Source organism: Heterodontus francisci, chromosome 23 (genome assembly GCF_036365525.1).
Source record: "Heterodontus francisci isolate sHetFra1 chromosome 23, sHetFra1.hap1, whole genome shotgun sequence".
Classification (NCBI taxonomy): domain Eukaryota; kingdom Metazoa; phylum Chordata; class Chondrichthyes; order Heterodontiformes; family Heterodontidae; genus Heterodontus; species Heterodontus francisci.
In genome coordinates this window covers 33,433,269-33,451,909 of record NC_090393.1, presented here as the reverse complement: position 1 = coordinate 33,451,909, position 18,641 = coordinate 33,433,269, and the positions used below count along the sequence as shown (strand labels likewise).

General features: G+C 43.4%; 1 protein-coding gene across 1 annotated transcript in view; it reads right to left on the bottom strand.

The window, feature by feature from the left end:
- Positions 1-6,215: 6,215 nt before the first annotated feature.
- si:ch211-110p13.9 (uncharacterized protein LOC562347 homolog) overlaps positions 6,216-18,641 on the bottom strand; it is a 13,777-nt gene continuing 1,351 nt past the window's right edge. Inside the window, exons 2-4 of the mRNA XM_068055048.1 lie at positions 9,611-9,740; positions 7,771-7,904; positions 6,216-7,283 (exon numbers count right to left, since the gene is read on the bottom strand). Coding sequence (XP_067911149.1) covers positions 6,387-7,283; positions 7,771-7,904; positions 9,611-9,740 — 1,161 coding nt within the window. The 3' untranslated portion in view covers positions 6,216-6,386. The remainder of the gene's footprint in view (positions 7,284-7,770; positions 7,905-9,610; positions 9,741-18,641) is intronic.

Here is an 18,641-nt window from a genome sequence, read left to right as displayed (position 1 = left end):
AGCATTAGTACAGATTAGGTGTGAATATACTGAATATAGAACATCAGCAAGTGCAAACCTGAAGAAAAACAACCTGAAAAAAACAGTGGGTAAGCAAACTGAACAAACTAAGATGAAATGAAATAAATGCAAAAAATGTAAAAAGGAATGCAAAAAAAAAAAGGAAGAAAAAATAACTAAAAATGACTAAAAATGAAAGTAAAGTGGGGGCCTGTCATGCTCTGAAACATGTATACCCACTTTAAAAATTAAATTAATCTGCTGTGGTCAAACAAGGAAGGAAAAGGGGAGAGCCCTTCGAAGACTCCTCACATGATCGTAACAAGGTCCAGGATGGGTGGGTCACTCTGGCTGCCTGCCTGTCTTCTGTGGTCTTGTCCATGTCTGGGAGCATGTTTATCCAGCAGCATGCTTGATGTCTTCCGTGACTGGTGGGCACCACAGAGTGTAGAGTGTCTTATAGACACTGATATAATTTCATTGAGAAGGTTCCTTTTGCTTTTGTTGGGACTTCATTGCTTTTTTGGCTTTTAGTTTGATTGGGCTATATATTTGTTACATTAGTGCTGCCATACAAGCAGCACTTTGGATGATTCATTTTTGGTGACCTTGGAGAAACCCAGTGTCACCCTTACGAAAGCACAATATTGCAAATGCTGGAAATCTGAAATAACAAAAATTGCTGGAAATACTGAGCGGGTCAAGCGGCACCTGTGGAGAGAGAAACAGACTTAACATTTCAGCTTGATGGCCTTTCATCAGAACTGGGAAACATTAGAAATGTAATAGGTTTTAAGCAAGTGAAAGGGAGTTGGGTGGAAAAAGAACAAAAGGGAAGATCTATGATAGGGTGGAAGACAGATTAAATGACAAAAAGGTTGGTGGTGCCGGGCCAAAGGGAGTGATAATAGGACAAGAAACAAAAGATGTATCTAGAGGAGAGCTGAATGGCAGAATGATGAACAGCTGCTGGCCCAAAAGCAAAAAAAAAAGAAAAACGAGACATTGAAACCAAAACCTGCGAAGAGGAAACCGTCTAAAATTGTTGACCTCAAGTAGAGTCCAGAAGGCTGTAAAGTGCCCAATTGAAAGATGAGATGCTGTTCCTCGAGTTTGTGTTGAGTTTCGTTGAACAGTGAAGGACGTCAAGGACACAGGTCAGCATGAGAGCAAGGTGAAGCATTAATAGGACAGGCGACTGGAAGCTCAGGATCACGCTTGTAGACTGAACGGAGATGTTCTGCAAAGTGGTCACCCAATCTGCATTTTGTCTCCACAGTATAGAGCAGATTGCATTATGAGCAGCAAAAACAGTAAATTGAATTTAAAGAAGTACATGGAAATCGCTTTTTCACCTGGAAGGCGCATTTGGGGTCTTGGACAGTGAGGGAAGAAGTAAAAGGGCAGGTGTTGCATCTCCTGCACTTGCATGAAAAGATGCCGTAGAAAGGGCAGGTGGTGTTGGGGGTGATTGAGGAGTAGACCAGGGTGTCACAGAAGGAACAGACCCTTTGAAAATACATACGAACATATGAATTAGGAGTAATAGTAGGCCACTCAGCCCCTCAAGCCTGCTCCACCATTCAACAAGATCATGAAATGCTGATAGGGTGGGGAAGATGTTTGGTGATTGTGTCACGCTGGAGATAGCAGAAATGAAAGAGGGTGATCCATTGAATAGGGAAGCTGCTGAGGACAAGGGGAGCCCAATCATGGTTCTGGGATAGGAGAAGGGGTGAAAGCAAAAGTGCGGGAAAGGGACAGGCACAGTCAATGGCCCTGTCAACCACCGTGGGGAAATCCTCGGTTGAGAAAAGGGAAGATATATCAGGTGCTAGTATGGAAAGTTGTGTCAGCAGAACAGATGTGACAGAAATGAAGAAACTTGTAGAATGAAATGGAGTCCTTACAGGAAGTGGGGTGTGAGAAACTGTAGTTTGAGGCAGCTATGGGAGTCAGTGGGTTTTTAGTGAATATTCGTTGATAGCATATCCCAGAAATGGAGACAGAAAACTTAAGGAATGGAAGAGTTAGAAATAGACCATGTGAAGGCGAGAGAAGGGTAGAAATTGGAAGCGAAGTTGATGAAATTGCCCAGTTCAGGGCGAAAGCAGGAAATGGCACGAATAGAGTCACCAATGTACCGGAAAAGGAAGTGAGGGAGGGGGCCTGAGTAGGACTTGTATAAGGAATGTTCCACATGTCCCACAAAAAGGCAGGGATAGCTAGGACCCATGTGGGTACCCATAGTAACACCTTTTATTTGGAGGAATCGAGTGGAATTAAAGGAGAAGTTTGTAGTATAAGGATCTGAAAGGGTTAATGGTTGAGACAGTGAGAGTAACTCCTCCCACCATAGCGATGATGTAATAGTCACATGGGCAGTTAGGCTTGGCAGGAGCTAGAAGCACGATGAGAAGCGCTAGCTAGAGATCTTCATTGACAGTGTAAATAGAATGTAAATATAAATAAAATTGATGTTCAGCCAGGTAGAGATTCCGAGACCTTTATGAAGGGAACTATAACAACGCTACCAATAACATATAATATCGCAACAGTGATTTTTTTTTTATACAACAAAATTGTTCCAGGTGAGATGGTGATCAGCCAGGCGGAGGACAGTAGTGGTGGATGGAAAGCAGTAGGGCCTCTGTTCAAGGAAGAAGCAGACAGCCCTTAGACTGTCCTGGTGGGGGATGGCATTGTAGAGAGATTGTACACCCATGGTGAAGAGATGGCTAAGGCCAGGAAACTGGAAACTGTTAAAGTGATGGAAGGCATCAGAAGAGAACTGGATGTAGGTGGGAAGAGACTGCACAAGGGGAGAAAAAATGAGTTGAGATAGGAAGAAATCAGTTCAGTGGGGCAGGAACAGGCGGAAACAAAAGATCTACCAGGGCAGTCCTGTTGTGGATCTTGGGAAGAAGAAAGAAGCAGGTTCTTCAGGACTGGGGGACTGAGGTTGGAAGCCCTGGATAAGGCCAGTGACAGTCCTGGAGATAAAAACAGAAAGTGCTGGAAATACTCAGCAGGTCAGGCAGCATCTGTGGAGAGAGCAGAGTTAACTTTCAGGTCAGTGCCCTTTCATCAAACCTGAAACGTTAACTCTGCTTCTCTCTCCACAGATGCTGCCAGACCTGCTGAGTATTTCCAGCACTTTGTTTTTATTTCATATTTCCAGCATCTGCAGTATTTTGCTTTTATTACAGTCCTGGAGATGATGGCTTGGCGTTTGGTAGTGGGGTCATGGTCTTGGGGGAGGTAGGAGAAAGTGTTGGAGAGTTGGCGTTTGGCCTCTGCAAGGCAGAGGTTGTGAGTGAGTGAGGGGAGCGGAGAAATTGAGACAGCCGATGTCACGTTCTCAGTGAAAAGATCTAGAGAAGGAATCCAGGTGGAGTGAGAATACCGTAGATGGGAAAAAGGGTCTGCTATGTGGGGGCAAGACTCCTGGTCAAAGAATTGGGTATTGAGGTGAAGGCGACGGAAGAGACCAGTGTCGTGCCAAGCTCAAAATTCATTTGATGTGGGATATAAGAGGATGAAGCTGAGGCCTTTGCTGAGGACAGATTCAGGGTCAGAGAGGGGAAGGTTGGAGGGTATTGTGAATACACAGCAAAGGGTGAGATTAAAAAAAGGGATGGGGTCAGAGCAAAGTGAAGGGCAAGAAAAGTCCAGAGAGGCATTGCTACCTATGAGTTGTAGCTTGCGATCCTTCACACCTGAAAGGAAGAGAAAAAGGTTTTCGTTCAAGTGCCGGATGAGACAAAGAATAAAATAAAACTGGACCAGGACAGCTTTGAGAAGTTTATTCCAGTGCCACCCTTATTTGTCTTCAAAAGGTAGTAGGAAGGAAACAATAGGAAGGGCCCCTTCTCCTAATCACTATCTAGCTCTCTTCACCAACCAGCCAGCAAGAAAGTAATGACTGGTCTCACCTACTCAAGAGCCAGCTGGTGTAAAAAGGTAGAAACTGTCAGCAATCTTGATTTTTCTCTCTTACACACACAGTAGTTTTTTTCCTCTTCTCCCTTCCTTCAGGAGCAGAGTTGTGCACATTCCAGGCATGCAGCTCCTAACCCACCAAATCACTATCTATCAACTCCAACTGGAACTGTTTTTTTTGGTGAGAAGAATCAACTAATGCTGCAATCCCTGCCCCATAATTAAATAGCATACCAACACTCAAGTTGAGATGAGTTGTTGGATTGTGACTGCTGCTTATGAAATCATATCACAGCAAGGTGTAAGCACCTTCAGGAAAGCAGAATAGTGAGATAAACGATGGTGATAATTAAGTGTGATTAAGATGTCTACCCATCTGTTCATATGCCACTGATGAAGTGCACAAACTTGTGCTATTTTAGCCAATATTCTTTCCAAAACCAACACCATCAAAAAACATATTAAATGAACATTCATCTGATTTACTGTGTGTGGGCCCTTGCTGTGTGCATATTAATTGACTACATAACAGTGATTGCACTTCATAAGTAACTAATTTGTTATGATGCACTATAAAATTTCCTGAGGTTATTAAAATGCTATATAAATGCAAGTTCTTTCAGTGGCAACTGGATAGTGATCAGGAGCAATAATACTTCAATTTTACCTCAGTTGAGATCATGTAACACACGGTAAATTGGAATTCCTGCCAGGGACTTTCTGGCCCAGGCAGCTTAAATAGTACACCAGGCAGTATCTTTATCCATCAGACAGACAAGCTAAATAATCAAACTTCACCTGTCTTCAGGTGAGTATATATCATAGACACAAAGCTCCATCTTGGACTGGTACTTTGCATCAGTACTTGGAAAAAGTGAAATCAAAAATGGGCACGGATATAAGAGGTGACGACAGATTAAAGGACTTGACAGGAAAGGGAGATTAGATGGGCTAGTAGTTTTCAAGTACAGAGAGGTCAAGTATGAGTTTTTTGAGGCACTTACTTAGAATAAAGGTCAACTTGCTCCAAGGTGCCAAAGGGCTGCAAGCAGATCTTGAGCTGTAGGCCAGTATGGTCAGTGTTTTCAGGAAAGGAAGGAAGAACATTTAGCAGGGGGTCAAATTGCACGGTGACAAGTTTACATGGGCAATTTCCATTCTGTGAACAGAAATTTATAATGAAAATATAAAAAAGACAATGTATAATTTTAAACTAGGGACTGAATTACACCTGTGTTCCACAGTCCAATTATCCCTCACCCTCCAATCTCACTTCTCAAAGATACACTTTGTCTACCACAAATCGATATATTGGTCAATCTTCATGGTGTTGCATATGAGAGTCAAGTCTAAAGCACCAATTCTAGATAGGAGCAGAAATCGGAGCTAACAGTGAGTGCCAACCCACAGCACAAGGTCTGGGAAATTTTAACTCCCGGGCCTCATCTGCATGCCACTGGTCAGCTGCCTGCCTGAAACAGGCAAGAAAAGGCACCTGGCCAGCAGTTGGGAGTGGAAATTCAGGTGGCAGGAAGCTGCCAGCTGGCACTAAAAAGAGAACCTCACCAGCAAGAAGGTAAATTATGAGGAGGGCATTTCAGGAGGAATTTGCAGGAAGGAAGTGGATGAGGTTGGTGCATGGGAGACCTAAAGTTTCCTTGTGGGGCCTATATTTGCTCCTGGTCCCAAAAGGAAAAAGTTTAAAAGAAAACTTGCCTTAAACAGCCTCTTCCGGTCCCAGATCCTCCATCTGCTCTCTTCACCTAGCAGGAAAGATGTAATGGGTTCCCTACTCAGGCCATAGTTAAAATTACAGTCAGTGCCTGAGGTTGCAATTACAGCATGATAAATTTGCATAAGCAGTTTCCATTATAAATGTGTACAGAGAAATTTAAATTGGAACTGTCTGTAGGCGTAAGATTAATATAAAATACTATTATACTTTATTAGTGTGAAAATAGACAAGAAATGAAAATAGCAATGCAATTGTAAGAAAAATTTAAGAAGCAATTCATAGATACAGGGACGCTTTTTCAGACAATAAAAGTAGTTTGATGGATCTACAGTTTAGTATCCAAATCATGCTTACAGTCCAAACATAAACAAGGTTCAGATCCAAAATATAAACTCATCTGTTCTCTTCACAAATGCTGACCTGCTGTTTGTTTGCAAAATTTTCTCTTTGTTTCAGGTGTCCAGCATCTACAGTATTTTGCTTTTCTCACACATAGCCTATTGCTCATAATCCCCCCCTGCCCCCCCCCAAAACCCCCAACAACAAACCGAGTTTACGATAAAGGAAGTTTAGTGAAATAACATCTCCAAACACCTGAATAGACTTCCAAAATGATTTTTCACTGTTCAGGATTATTCAGCTTTTTTAAAAGATACCTAAATTGAAGCAGTGGCATCTACATTAAATACTGTCCAAATTCCTATTTAACTTATTTACAGATCAAGCTAGAATACAAAACATGAGCTACACCAGTGATTAGATTATGGTTGGCAAACTCTAATATAAGCAGCACTATAGGATATTCACTTTGCCGTTTCCACAAGGCAGAATCATCATCAAGCCCCATCCAGCTTAAGAGCAAAACCTTCATGGCTTCAGGAAATAATTTGTCTACAAGTTCCTCAGCAGGTGGTAAGTCTGAGATTCTGTCGATGTGGGTTGTTTTAAACTCTTCTACTTGCCTGCTGATAGAGGCATTCGCAGAATAAAACTGATGTCCCAACCAATTACTTACAGTATAAAGCATGTGACTACAATAAATAGAATTAACCCCCATTTCAGTGGTTTCTGATTTGATAATGGCATCTTGAAGATGGGTCAGAAGTTTCAGCATCATATCAGCCAACTTCTGTGCCGATATGGTTTCACTTATTAGAAGTTCTACAAAATCAAGTAACAGTGTAATTGTTTTCTCATGTTCCTTTTGTATTTGCAATGGTAAAATTTTAAAAGCCTGATAAACTGATCTAAACTTGATAGACAAAGAATCATAACCCAAAACCTCTATGCACAATGAATTATCTGTACATGGTTCTTCAATTTCTTGTAAAAATTTTTCTTCTTGTACACAATAATTATGGTCATGCTGATTAGTAATACTGTTGTTGGAGGAACAATCCAAAGATGAAACAGCTGTCCTATATACATTAATATCAGGTACCAGATCAGCACCTTGAATGTTTGAATGTAATGCAGTGAAACCTTTGTGGCTCCTTATTTCAGGAAGGCGATTTTCAAGTAGTTCTTCATTCGGGATGTTTTGCAGAATCTTAACATCATATTTTTGATTCAGAATGGGATCATTTATTCTTGCTTTCCACAAATCCTACCACAAGGAAAAAAAATATTATTACGGTAGTCCAAAGTCTCAGATAGCCATTTGGTTTGATTGAATGCAGAATTGCACTACTTTTCACAAAACATGGCTTAACACTTCCTGCTTCAATGCAGTTGAAGTAAGGAATTCAGCAGTTTGTCAAGGCACATATCAATTCATTAATCTAAACCCACAATCCTTCACTTTGGTCCTTCATGTTAATGTTACACTTTGCACTCTCACTGTAGCTGAATACATTTATAACTGACATTTTAATTGATAATATGCTTATTAAATGTCAAAATAAATTTTGAATATTGTAAAGTGCTATAGCTTTGTTTTACAACACACACATTAATAAAGCAAATGAGGAAGGAATCATTTTACGTCGCATTACATGAAGAACTATAATTAATGCCAAATAATGCATCATAGTTGTGATCTATTCAACAGCTGAATTTTTTACAATGGGCATATTTTCAATTACTAGTAATACCTGAAGTACAACAAGGACTTCTAACTGTTGCTCTTTAGTGTACATCTCAAAAGCAACTCGAAACAGTCCCTGAATGCTGTAAAACCACAAATTGTTCACCATAGTTGGTATCTTCAGTCCTTCAAATCGAAATTCTGAAAACAAATATTTTCAGAAATCATAAATATGAACATACGAACTAGGAGCAGGAGTAGGCCATTCGGCCCCTCAAGCCTGCTGCACCATTCCATAAGATCATGGCTGATCTGTTTGTGGATTCAACTCCACATTCCTGCCTACCCCTAATACCCTTTGACTCCTTTGTTTGGCAAGAATCTGTCTACCTCTGCCTTAAAAACTTTCAATGGCCCTGCCTCTACCGCTCTCCAGGGAAGAGAGTTCCATAGACTCACGACCCTCAGAGAAAAAAATTCTCCTCATCTGTCTTAAAAGGGTGACCCCTTATTTTTAAACAGTGATCGCTTGTTTTAGATTTTTCCACAAGAGGAAACATCCTTTCCACATCCACCCTGTCAAGTCCCCTCAGGATCTTATATGTTTCAATAAGATCACCTCTCATCCTTCTAAACTCCAATGAATACAGACCCAACCTGTTCAACCTTTCCTCATAAGATAACCCTCATCCCAGCAATCAGTTGAGTGTACATTCTTTGAACTGCTTCCAATGCAATTCTAACCTTTCTTAAGTAAAGAGACCAAAACTGTACACAATACTCTAGATGTGGTCTCACCAATGCCCTGTACAACTGTAGCAAAACATCTCTACTTTTATATTCCATTCCTCTTGCAATAAACAACATTGCATTTGCCTTCTTAATCACTTGCTGTATCTGCATACTGACTTTTTGCGTTTCGTGTACTAGGACACTCAGATCCCTCTGCATCTCAGTTCTGCAATCTCTCTCCATTTAAATAATATGTTGCTTTTCTATTCTTCCAGCCAAAGTGGACAAGTTCACACTTTCCCACAATATACTTCATCTGCCGAGTGAAAAGAGAGAGAAAGAAGAGCCAATCTGGGAGGAGGCAGAAATCAACATTTTTTGTGGACAACCTGTAGATATCAAGGGCAGCAGAGGCTAGACTATCATCAAGGGTGGGGAGGTCATAGTGAAAGGAATAGCCAGCCTGGGAAATGACACCATGTAAAAGAGGTAAAGCTGGTCATGGAATTGTAGATTACAAGTCAAAGAAATCATGATCAAACTGTATAACACTCTGCTTAGACCACATCTAGAGTACTGTGTCTAGTTCTGGTCACCAAAACAAAGAGAGGCATTTAAACCCTGGAGATAGTGCACAGAAGAGCTACAGCCGGATGTCTGAATTATGTAAAAAAACTGGAGAAATATTTCAGACTAGAAATGAGGCATCTGAGAGGTAATCATATTGAAGTATAAAAGATAAATCTAAAAAAAAATGTTAAATGAAGATGTGTGAGTAGGACAATAGGGACATAGTTTCAAACTAGTTAAAACAGATTTAGGCCTGATATTAGCAAGTTTTTTTTTCTTCATGCAAAGAATGATCACTATATGATCATTATATGCAATGGACTTCCAAAAGGGTGAGGTGAACACCATGGAATTATTTAGGAAACAATTGGCTAAGAGGCAAAGGGAGGCCTTTAGGCTCACTCTACATGGACCAACTAGGACTGATGAACTAAGATGGGCTAAATTTTCTTCGTCATCCTTAACTATCTTGTGTAAACGCAAGACACAGCTAAAGGTGAGTAGTCAAACCTAAAAGAAATGTTTTCCTTCTACAGATTTGCAAACTCTTTTGAGTAGCCCTATAGATTCTACTTTGTGGTTTCAAATGAGAATTAATGTAGTACCTGAACTAAAGCTGAGCTTAGTTGCCAATCCTTTCTTCGCAAATTTTGCATGAATTCTTGGATGATTTTCAGTGCGGATGCCAATTTTTGCAACAACATCAGCACCAAGAAAAAGAGGAATCAAGTTGTCCTAAAGGTGAGGAAAAGTGGAATTAAAAAATCTAAGAAATGTATTATTAAACATAAAATCCATACACCTTGCTGTTTTATTTTCTTTTTTGTTAGTTTTCCATGCATCATATCTCATTTTTATTCAAGTAATTCTCTATGAGATGTAATAAGCCAATACCTGAGCAAGACAGGTCTGCAACTTTCTGATTATCAGCCAACCTGACTCATTGATGAGGCGTGGAGGGGTAGATCTGTCACTGGGGACACTGAGAACCTTCTGATTCAACTCACTGCTAACCAAGGCTCTAGCAGCTAGAGTAATCCCAGCTGAACAAGCAGTGGGAAGCCAACCAATGCTCTGTGGTGCAAAGCTGTGCGATTTTAGCCCATTAAAGTCGAGTACTATCCCAATACACATTTGTGGATCCCAAATGCTTAGTTTTTGCAAACCTTTAATGAACTTCTCTAGGCTAAGGAATTTGGGACATGTTCATACCGAGAGTGTGTGTACCATATAAGACAAAATTGTACTTGTGCATTTTTCAAGTTTGATTTGGCAACTCTTAAAGGACAGTGATGAGCTTTCATGCATGTTTGACATCCAGCTGACCAAAAATTACTTAATTTTCCAACTGAAAATGTATGTGACCCTTAAGCATAGCTATGATTTGCAGCACAGTCTTCTCCTCTCTCCCAAATGCTAAATAAAACGTTCAAAATTAAAAGCATGTCGAGTACATTTCCCTTACTGAGTGCATTTTCGAGCAGTATTTCAATGTATGTACGTGAAGTTGGATGCCATCTAGAAATAATCAAAATACACTAACAAATCCGAAAACCTCTATAAAACAAAATTATTCACTATGCAACACAACATGATAACATATGTCATTATATGTATGTATGAATAACCTGCTTTTTTTTAATGAACAAGCTGATGACAGAGTTGGGAAAGAAACTTCAGAAACTCAATCCACACAGCCCCTTGCGACTAGAATCTATATTGTAACAGCTGATATAGCAAGTACAATGATAAATGTAACGAAAAAGTGGAAAACAGGAAGTAAGGTTTGTGGATTGGAAGTGCATAGCTGCAGTAGGTTTTTAATAATGGATAGCTAGTATTAATCAGTACAGAAATTTTACCCAAAGTACATTAATAATTATGGGAGGCAAAAAGTTAATCTCAATATTACAGGAAAGATGTGATCGTGCTAGAGAGGGTACAGAGGCAATTTGCGAGAACGTTGCCAGGAATGGAGAATTTTAGCTATGAGAAAAGATTAATAATTCTGAGAGACAAGAAGTCAATCTCCAAATTGCAGGAAGGATGTGATCACACTAGAGAGGGTACAGAGGCAATTTGCGAAGATGGTGCCAGAAATGGAGCATTTTAGCTATGAGGAAAGATTGGATAGGCTAGGGTTGTTTTCTTTGGAACGGAGAACACTGAGGGGAGATTTAATTGAGGTGTGTAAAATTATGAGGGGCCTAAATAAAGTGGATGGAAAGAACCTATTTCCCATAGCAGAAAGGTCAATAACCAGGGGGTTATAGACTTAAAGTAATTGTCAAAACGATTAGAGAGGAGTTGAAGAGTCACCCAGAGGGTGGTGGGGATCTGGAACTCACTGCCTGAAAGGTGGTAGAGGCAGAAACCCTCATCACATTTATAAAATGCTTGGATGTGCACTTGAAGTGTCACAACCTGCCGGGCTACGGACCAAGAGTTGGAAAGTGGGATTAGGCTGGATAGCTCTTTTTCTTATGTGCTGTAAATTTTCTATGTTGGTATGTTTTTCTATGTTTCTGTGGCAAGTAGAAAATAACAGCTGATCCTAGTCAAATCACACTAATATCTTATATATAAAGCAATATCTTATATATAAAGTTTCTAAAAGCGCGGGAGTTCCGGCCAACGGCCGGAATATCGGTGTGGGACAGCCGTCGCTAGCAGTCCAGAGTGTCTGCAGCCACGGCATGCGGTAAGTCCATTGAGGTGAAGAAGGAGCTGCGGGACCCGAGAGAAGTCCTGTGAAAAGGTGCCCCGAACACCCAAAACATCCACGAACGGCCCCCCCGGCCGCAACTTCAAAGCGCCCGCGGGAGATGGCTCGGAGAGCATCTGCAGCGCACTGTCGGCAATGCTGCATGCCTTTATTTAAACCACTGCAAAAAAAAACCCTTAGCAAATGTAATCACTTCTAAGTCTGCCAAATGATGCTTCACCTCCCGAAGGACGTGGATGAGCTTTCCGGACGTCGATGGTGGGCACTGAGGAAATGGCTTATTACCTGCACCAGATTCCACCCCCCCTCCCCCCCCCTTTACCCCCCTTCCACCCCACCCCCATCCCCTTCCCTGCTCCACCCTCTCAGCTCACCCCCTCACAACCCCGTCCCAGCCCGCCCCCCCCTCGCACCATCTTCACCCCGCACCCCCTTCCCCTGCACCCCCCCCACCCCCTCCCTCTACCCCTCCCCCTTGCATCCCCTCCTCCCACCGGCACCATCCTACACCTGTGTAGGGGCCCCAACAACCCCACTGCCTTGTGGGCGTCTCGGGAGAGACCAAGGCTAAGGGAGTAAACCCTAACAGAAAATCCGGAGCGGAACCCCGTAGGCGGTCATGTGTCACCTTTGGCATGTTTCCGGCAGTTCCTGCAGCCATACTGGTGCCAAACGTCGTGTCCTGCACTCCTTTGGACCCCACCAGAAAGGCCGAGAGGGGGGTTTTGACGACTGGGCAACTCTCAACCTCCATAAATTTGCCCAGGCATGCGCCATGGAGAGGTCACTCCATAGTTGCCTCACAGCGACTGAAACAACACGGAAGGCAGCAGTTACGGGTTATAAGTCCAGATAAATTGGCGTAGAAACTGGGCGCCACGGGTTGCCTTTGTCGGTGGGAGAGGTCATTGCACCTCACTGGACAGCTACCGCCCGCCTCAAACCGGGCAGCCCCTGGTCAATAAGGTTCTGTCCCGCCACAGTCTGCCTGCTTCAATGGGTGCTTGGAGCTCAGGGTCATTGCCCGAAAGGTGGACTGATACACTGCACCAAACAACATGAAAAAAGGAAAGAAGGTACCAGCCCTTCGCTTTGCAAGCTGGAACGTCAGAACTATGTGTCCTGGCCTGTCGGAAGACCTTACACAAATCAACGATTCTCGGAAGACCGCCATCATTAACAACGAGCTCAGTAGACTCAATGTGGACATTGCAGCACTTCAGGAGACTCGCCTCCCCGCGAGTGGCTCTCTAGCAGAGCAAGACTACACCTTCTTCTGGCAGGGCAGGGATCCTGAAGAACCAAGACAGCATGGAGTGGGCTTCGCCATCAGAAACTCCTTGCTCAGCATGATAGAGCCTCCCTCAAATGGCTCGGAACGCATACTGTCCATCCGACTGCTCACCACCTCTGGTCCAGTACACCTACTCAGCATCTATGCTCCAACACTCTGTTCCGCACCTGAAGCTAAAGACCAGTTCTATGAACAACTCCATAACATCATTAGCAGCATCCCCAACACCGAACACCTATTCCTGCTGGGGGACTTTAATGCCAGGGTTGGGGCCGACCATGACTCATGGCCCTCCTGCCTTGGGCGCTATGGCGTTGGAAGGATGAATGAGAACGGGCAGAGACTGCTTGAGTTGTGTACCTATCATAACCTCTGCATCACCAACTCGTTCTTTCACACTAAACCCTGTCACCAGGTTTCATGGAGGCACCCAAGATCACGTCGTTGGCACCAGCTAGACCTCATTGTCACAAGGCGAGCCGCCTTAAACAGTGTTCAAATCACACGCAGCTTCCACAGTGCGGACTGCGACACCGACCACTCCCTGGTGTGCAGCAAGGTTAGACTCAGACCAAAGAAGTTGCATCATTCCAAGCAGAAGGGCCACCCGCGCATCAACACGAGCAGAATTTCTCACCCACAGCTGTTACAAAAATTTCTAAATTCACTTGTAACAGCCCTTCAAAACACTCCCACAGGGGATGCTGAGACCAAGTGGGCCCACATCAGAGATGCCATCTATGAGTCAGCTTTGACCACCTACGGCAAAAGTGCGAAGAGAAATGCAGACTGGTTTCAATCTCATAATGAAGAGCTGGAACCTGTCATAGCCGCTAAGCGCATTGCACTTTTGAACTACAAGAAAGCCCCCAGCGATTTAACATCCGCAGCACTTAAAGCAGCCAGAAGTACTGCACAAAGAACAGCTAGGCGTTGCGCAAACGACTACTGGCAACACCTATGCAGTCATATTCAGCTGGCCTCAGACACCGGAAACATCAGAGGAATGTATGATGGCATGAAGAGAGCTCTTGGGCCAACCATCAAGAAGATCACCCCCCTCAAATCTAAATCGGGGGACATAATCACTGACCAACGCAAACAGATGGACCGCTGGGTTGAGCACTACCTAGAACTGTACTCCAGGGAGAATGCTGTCACTGAGACTGCCCTCAATGCAGCCCAGCCTCTACCAGTCATGGATGAGCTGGACATACAGCCAACCAAATCGGAACTCAGTGATGCCATTGATTCCCTAGCCAGCGGAAAAGCCCCTGGGAAGGACAGCATTACCCCTGAAATAATCAAGAGTGCCAAGCCTGCTATACTCTCAGCACTACATGAACTGCTATGCCTGTGCTGGGACGAGGGAGCAGTACCCCAGGACATGCGCGATGCCAACATCATCACCCTCTATAAAAACAAAGGTGACCGCGGTGACTGCAACAACTACCGTGGAATCTCCCTGCTCAGCATAGTGGGGAAAGTCTTTGCTCGAGTCGCTCTGAACAGGCTCCAGAAGCTGGCCGAGCGCGTCTACCCTGAGGCACAGTGTGGCTTTCGTGCAGAGAGATCGACTATTGACATGCTGTTCTCCCTTCGTCAGATACAGGAGAAATGCCGTGAACAACAGATGCCCCTCTACATTGCTTTCATTGATCTCACCAAAGCCTTTGACCTCGTCAGCAGACGTGGTCTCTTCAGACTACTAGAAAAGATCGGATGTCCACCAAAGCTACTAAGTATCATCACCTCATTCCATGACAATATGAAAGGCACAATTCAACATGGTGGCTCCTCATCAGAGCCCTTTCCTATCCTGAGTGGTGTGAAACAGGGCTGTGTTCTCGCACCCACACTTTTTGGGATTTTCTTCTCCCTGCTGCTTTCACATGCGTTCAAATCCTCTGAAGAAGGAATTTTCCTCCACACAAGATCAGGGGGCAGGTTGTTCAACCTTGCCCGTCTAAGAGCGAAGTCCAAAGTACGGAAAGTCCTCATCAGAGAACTCCTCTTTGCTGACGATGCTGCTTTAACATCTCACACTGAAGAATGCCTGCAGAGTCTCATCGACAGGTTTGCGTCTGCCTGCAATGAATTTGGCCTAACCATCAGCCTCAAGAAAACGAACATCATGGGGCAGGATGTCAGAAATGCTCCATCCATCAATATTGGCGACCACGCTCTGGAAGTGGTTCAAGAGTTCACCTACCTAGGCTCAACTATCACCAGTAACCTGTCTCTAGATGCAGAAATCAACAAGCGCATGGGTAAGGCTTCCACTGCTATGTTCAGACTGGCCAAGAGAGTGTGGGAAAATGGCGCACTGACACGGAACACAAAAGTCCGAGTGTATCAGGCCTGTGTCCTCAGTACCTTGCTCTACGGCAGCGAGGCCTGGACAACGTATGCCAGCCAAGAGCGACGTCTCAATTCATTCCATCTTCGCTGCCTTCGGAGAATACTTGGCATCAGGTGGCAGGACTATATCTCCAACACAGAAGTCCTTGAAGCGGCCAACATCCCCAGCTTATACACACTACTGAGTCAGCGGCGCTTGAGATGGCTTGGCCATGTGAGCCGCATGGAAGATGGCAGGATCCCCAAAGACACATTGTACAGCGAGCTCGCCACTGGTATCAGACCCACCGGCCGTCCATGTCTCCGTTATAAAGACGTCTGCAAACGCGACATGAAATCGTGTGACATTGATCACAAGTCGTGGGAGTCAGTTGCCAGCATTCGCCAGAGCTGGCGGGCAGCCATAAAGACAGGGCTAAATTGTGGCGAGTCGAAGAGACTTAGTAGTTGGCAGGAAAAAAGACAGAGGCGCAAGGGGAGAGCCAACTGTGCAACAGCCCCAACAAACAAATTTCTCTGCAGCACCTGTGGAAGAGCCTGTCACTCCAGAATTGGCCTTTATAGCCACTCCAGGCGCTGCTTCACAAACCACTGACCACCTCCAGGCGCGTATCCATTGTCTCTCGAGATAAGGAGGCCCAAAAGAAAGCAATGATGAAATTTGCTCAGTAGCAGAATGAGAGTCAAATTTTAGGCATTAGCGTTTCAATTCTGGAAAGCATTAATAATTTTTAGGATATATACATTTACAAGACATACCAAATCTAAAAACCTCAAAATTGGTGTTTCCTTCATCATTTCATAGTTTATTAACATCAAATAAACTCATTAGATAGCAAATCAACCACTCTCTTCCCTCAGTCATCGAGCATAACTGAAGTTACCAGAAGGTTTGGACTGAATATAAACAAGTTTTATTGGAAGAGCTGAACTGCAATCAGCTAATAATTATTAAATTGCGGATCAGTTTTACACCGTGGTTTGTGGTATTAAGTGTGTCAGGGGCAGGTATTCTTCCCGTGATACACTTCACCAAATGACTCCTGCCACTATGGTCCCCCTTTGGCAACAAACTCAATGCTGTCACTTAACAACTAACTCTCCTGCACTGCAATCAAGGCACCCATTTAGAGATTATTCTGATATGCTTTTGCGCAGGCATTCCCCAAGTTTCCCCTCCACAGCTATCCCATGGGCTATCACAAAGGGCATACTAGTACCATTTTGAGGACGTTAATGCCAGACAAAGGCAGCGAAAATCAATTCACAGCCAATTAAGTACTTTTTTGAAGTGTAATCACTGTTGTAATGTAGGAAATGCAGCATCCAATTTGCACACAGCAAGCTCCCACAATGTGATAACGATCAGGTAATCTGTTTTAGTGATGTTGATTGAGGGATAGATATTGGCCAGAACACCCGGTATAACTCCCCTGCTCTTCTTCAAAATAGTGCCATGGGATCTTTTACATCCACCTGAGAGAGCAGAGTTAGACCTGAGTCTAACATTACTTCCCTATATTAGTCAGTTGTGAATAAAGCTTACTAGATAAGAAGAGTGTATTTTGGTGACTCCTGCACATAGCTGGTGCATTGAACTTAATGCAGTGAAGGAATAGTGAATGCAACCAGGATAAATGTTTATTCTAGTGTATTGTTGCAAAGTACAGCAGCTTTCTATTTCCTTGGATACCGTGGACAGGCCAGTGAACTTGTTTTGCTGTAGAAGAGTTGCAGAAGGTGGCATTCACTACTAGGAACATCTTCCATAAAGGCTCAATCATGCTCTTCACCTGCCTCCTTAGCTCGGGACCAAAAAGCTGGGTCCTCCTTGGCCAGGTTATAGACAGTAACACCTCAACTGAAGTTAGAAGGTTTGGACTGAATATAAACAAGTTTTACTGGAAGGCACCTGTTTGCAAAGAACCCAGCAGGGGGTTGTGTTTTGACCTGGAGAGCTATTTGCAAGGAAGTGACAAGCCAGGATTTATAGATGTCACACAACTTGCCTCTGGAAAGGTTTTAGTTTCATTTTGTTTGGCCAGAGTCAGTTGGAGTTTGCTTATTGACCTGCCAGGAGAACAGCAGAAGGGACATGTTGTTTGATACGATCTGCCAGTCGGGGCCTGCCTATCACACAAATGAGTAATGTGATATACCAATTTCAATGCCAGTGTGATGCTATGTATATAGGCCATACTTCCCAAAGACTGGCGGATTGTATCAAACAACATGTCCATTCTGCTGTTCGCAATGGGTAAGGTACAGGCTGTACCCAACCAGCCCATGCTTGCAAAACTCAAACAGTGTCCAACATTAGATGTGATTCCGCGATTGGACAACATTTGCTAAATAATCCTCAGTGTGCTAAGAATTACGCTGACAACCAATTTAAGATTGTCAGTAGGACTCGCAGTGTGGTGCACTTGCACATACTGGAAGATACATATATTAAGGCACAAGGCCCTGTTCTTTGCAGACAGAAAGAATATGTACAAACACTGCACCTATTTCAGCTAAACAAAATAAGTGACAGCCATTCGCTGGTTCATTCCTCAGGGAAATGCCTTGACCAATAGAGTCAAGCTGCCTGGTTTAAATTTCAAACAAAGCTTGGCAGTTAACTGTCAGTCACTGTAAACTGGTGCATTCTCCATGGCAACAGCTCTACCAGAGTCCACTTGTCAACCAATCAGCACTCTCTTCTCATACAGTATAAGTTGTTGTTTTCCCTTACATTGGTTATTCTTGTGGATTGTCCTGATGAGTGCAAGACGAAAAGCTTCAACAACATGTCTCTATTTTCAGCAATACTCAAGTTCTGTACTACCAAAAGACTATTTGATTCATTTTGGTAGGAAGAACGCTAAGAAACAATATAAAATAAAGGGTACAACTCTAAAGGGGGCGCAGGACAGGGGACCTGGCTGTATATGTGCAGAAGTCATTGAAGGTGTTTGGACAAGTTGAGAGCACGGTTAATGTAGCATACAGTATCCTAGGCTTTATTAATAGGGCCATAGAGTAAAAGTGCAAAGACGTTATGTTAAACTTGTATTAAACACTGGTTTGGCCTCAACTGGAGTACTGTGTCCTGTTCTGGGCGCTGCACTTTAGAAAAGATGTGAAGACATTGGAAGGAGTGCAAAAAAGATTCACCAGAATGGTTCCAGGGATGAAGAACTTCATTTACAAGGATAGATTGGAGAAGTCGGGGCTGTTTTTTTTGGCGAAGGGAAGGCTGAGAGGAGACTTG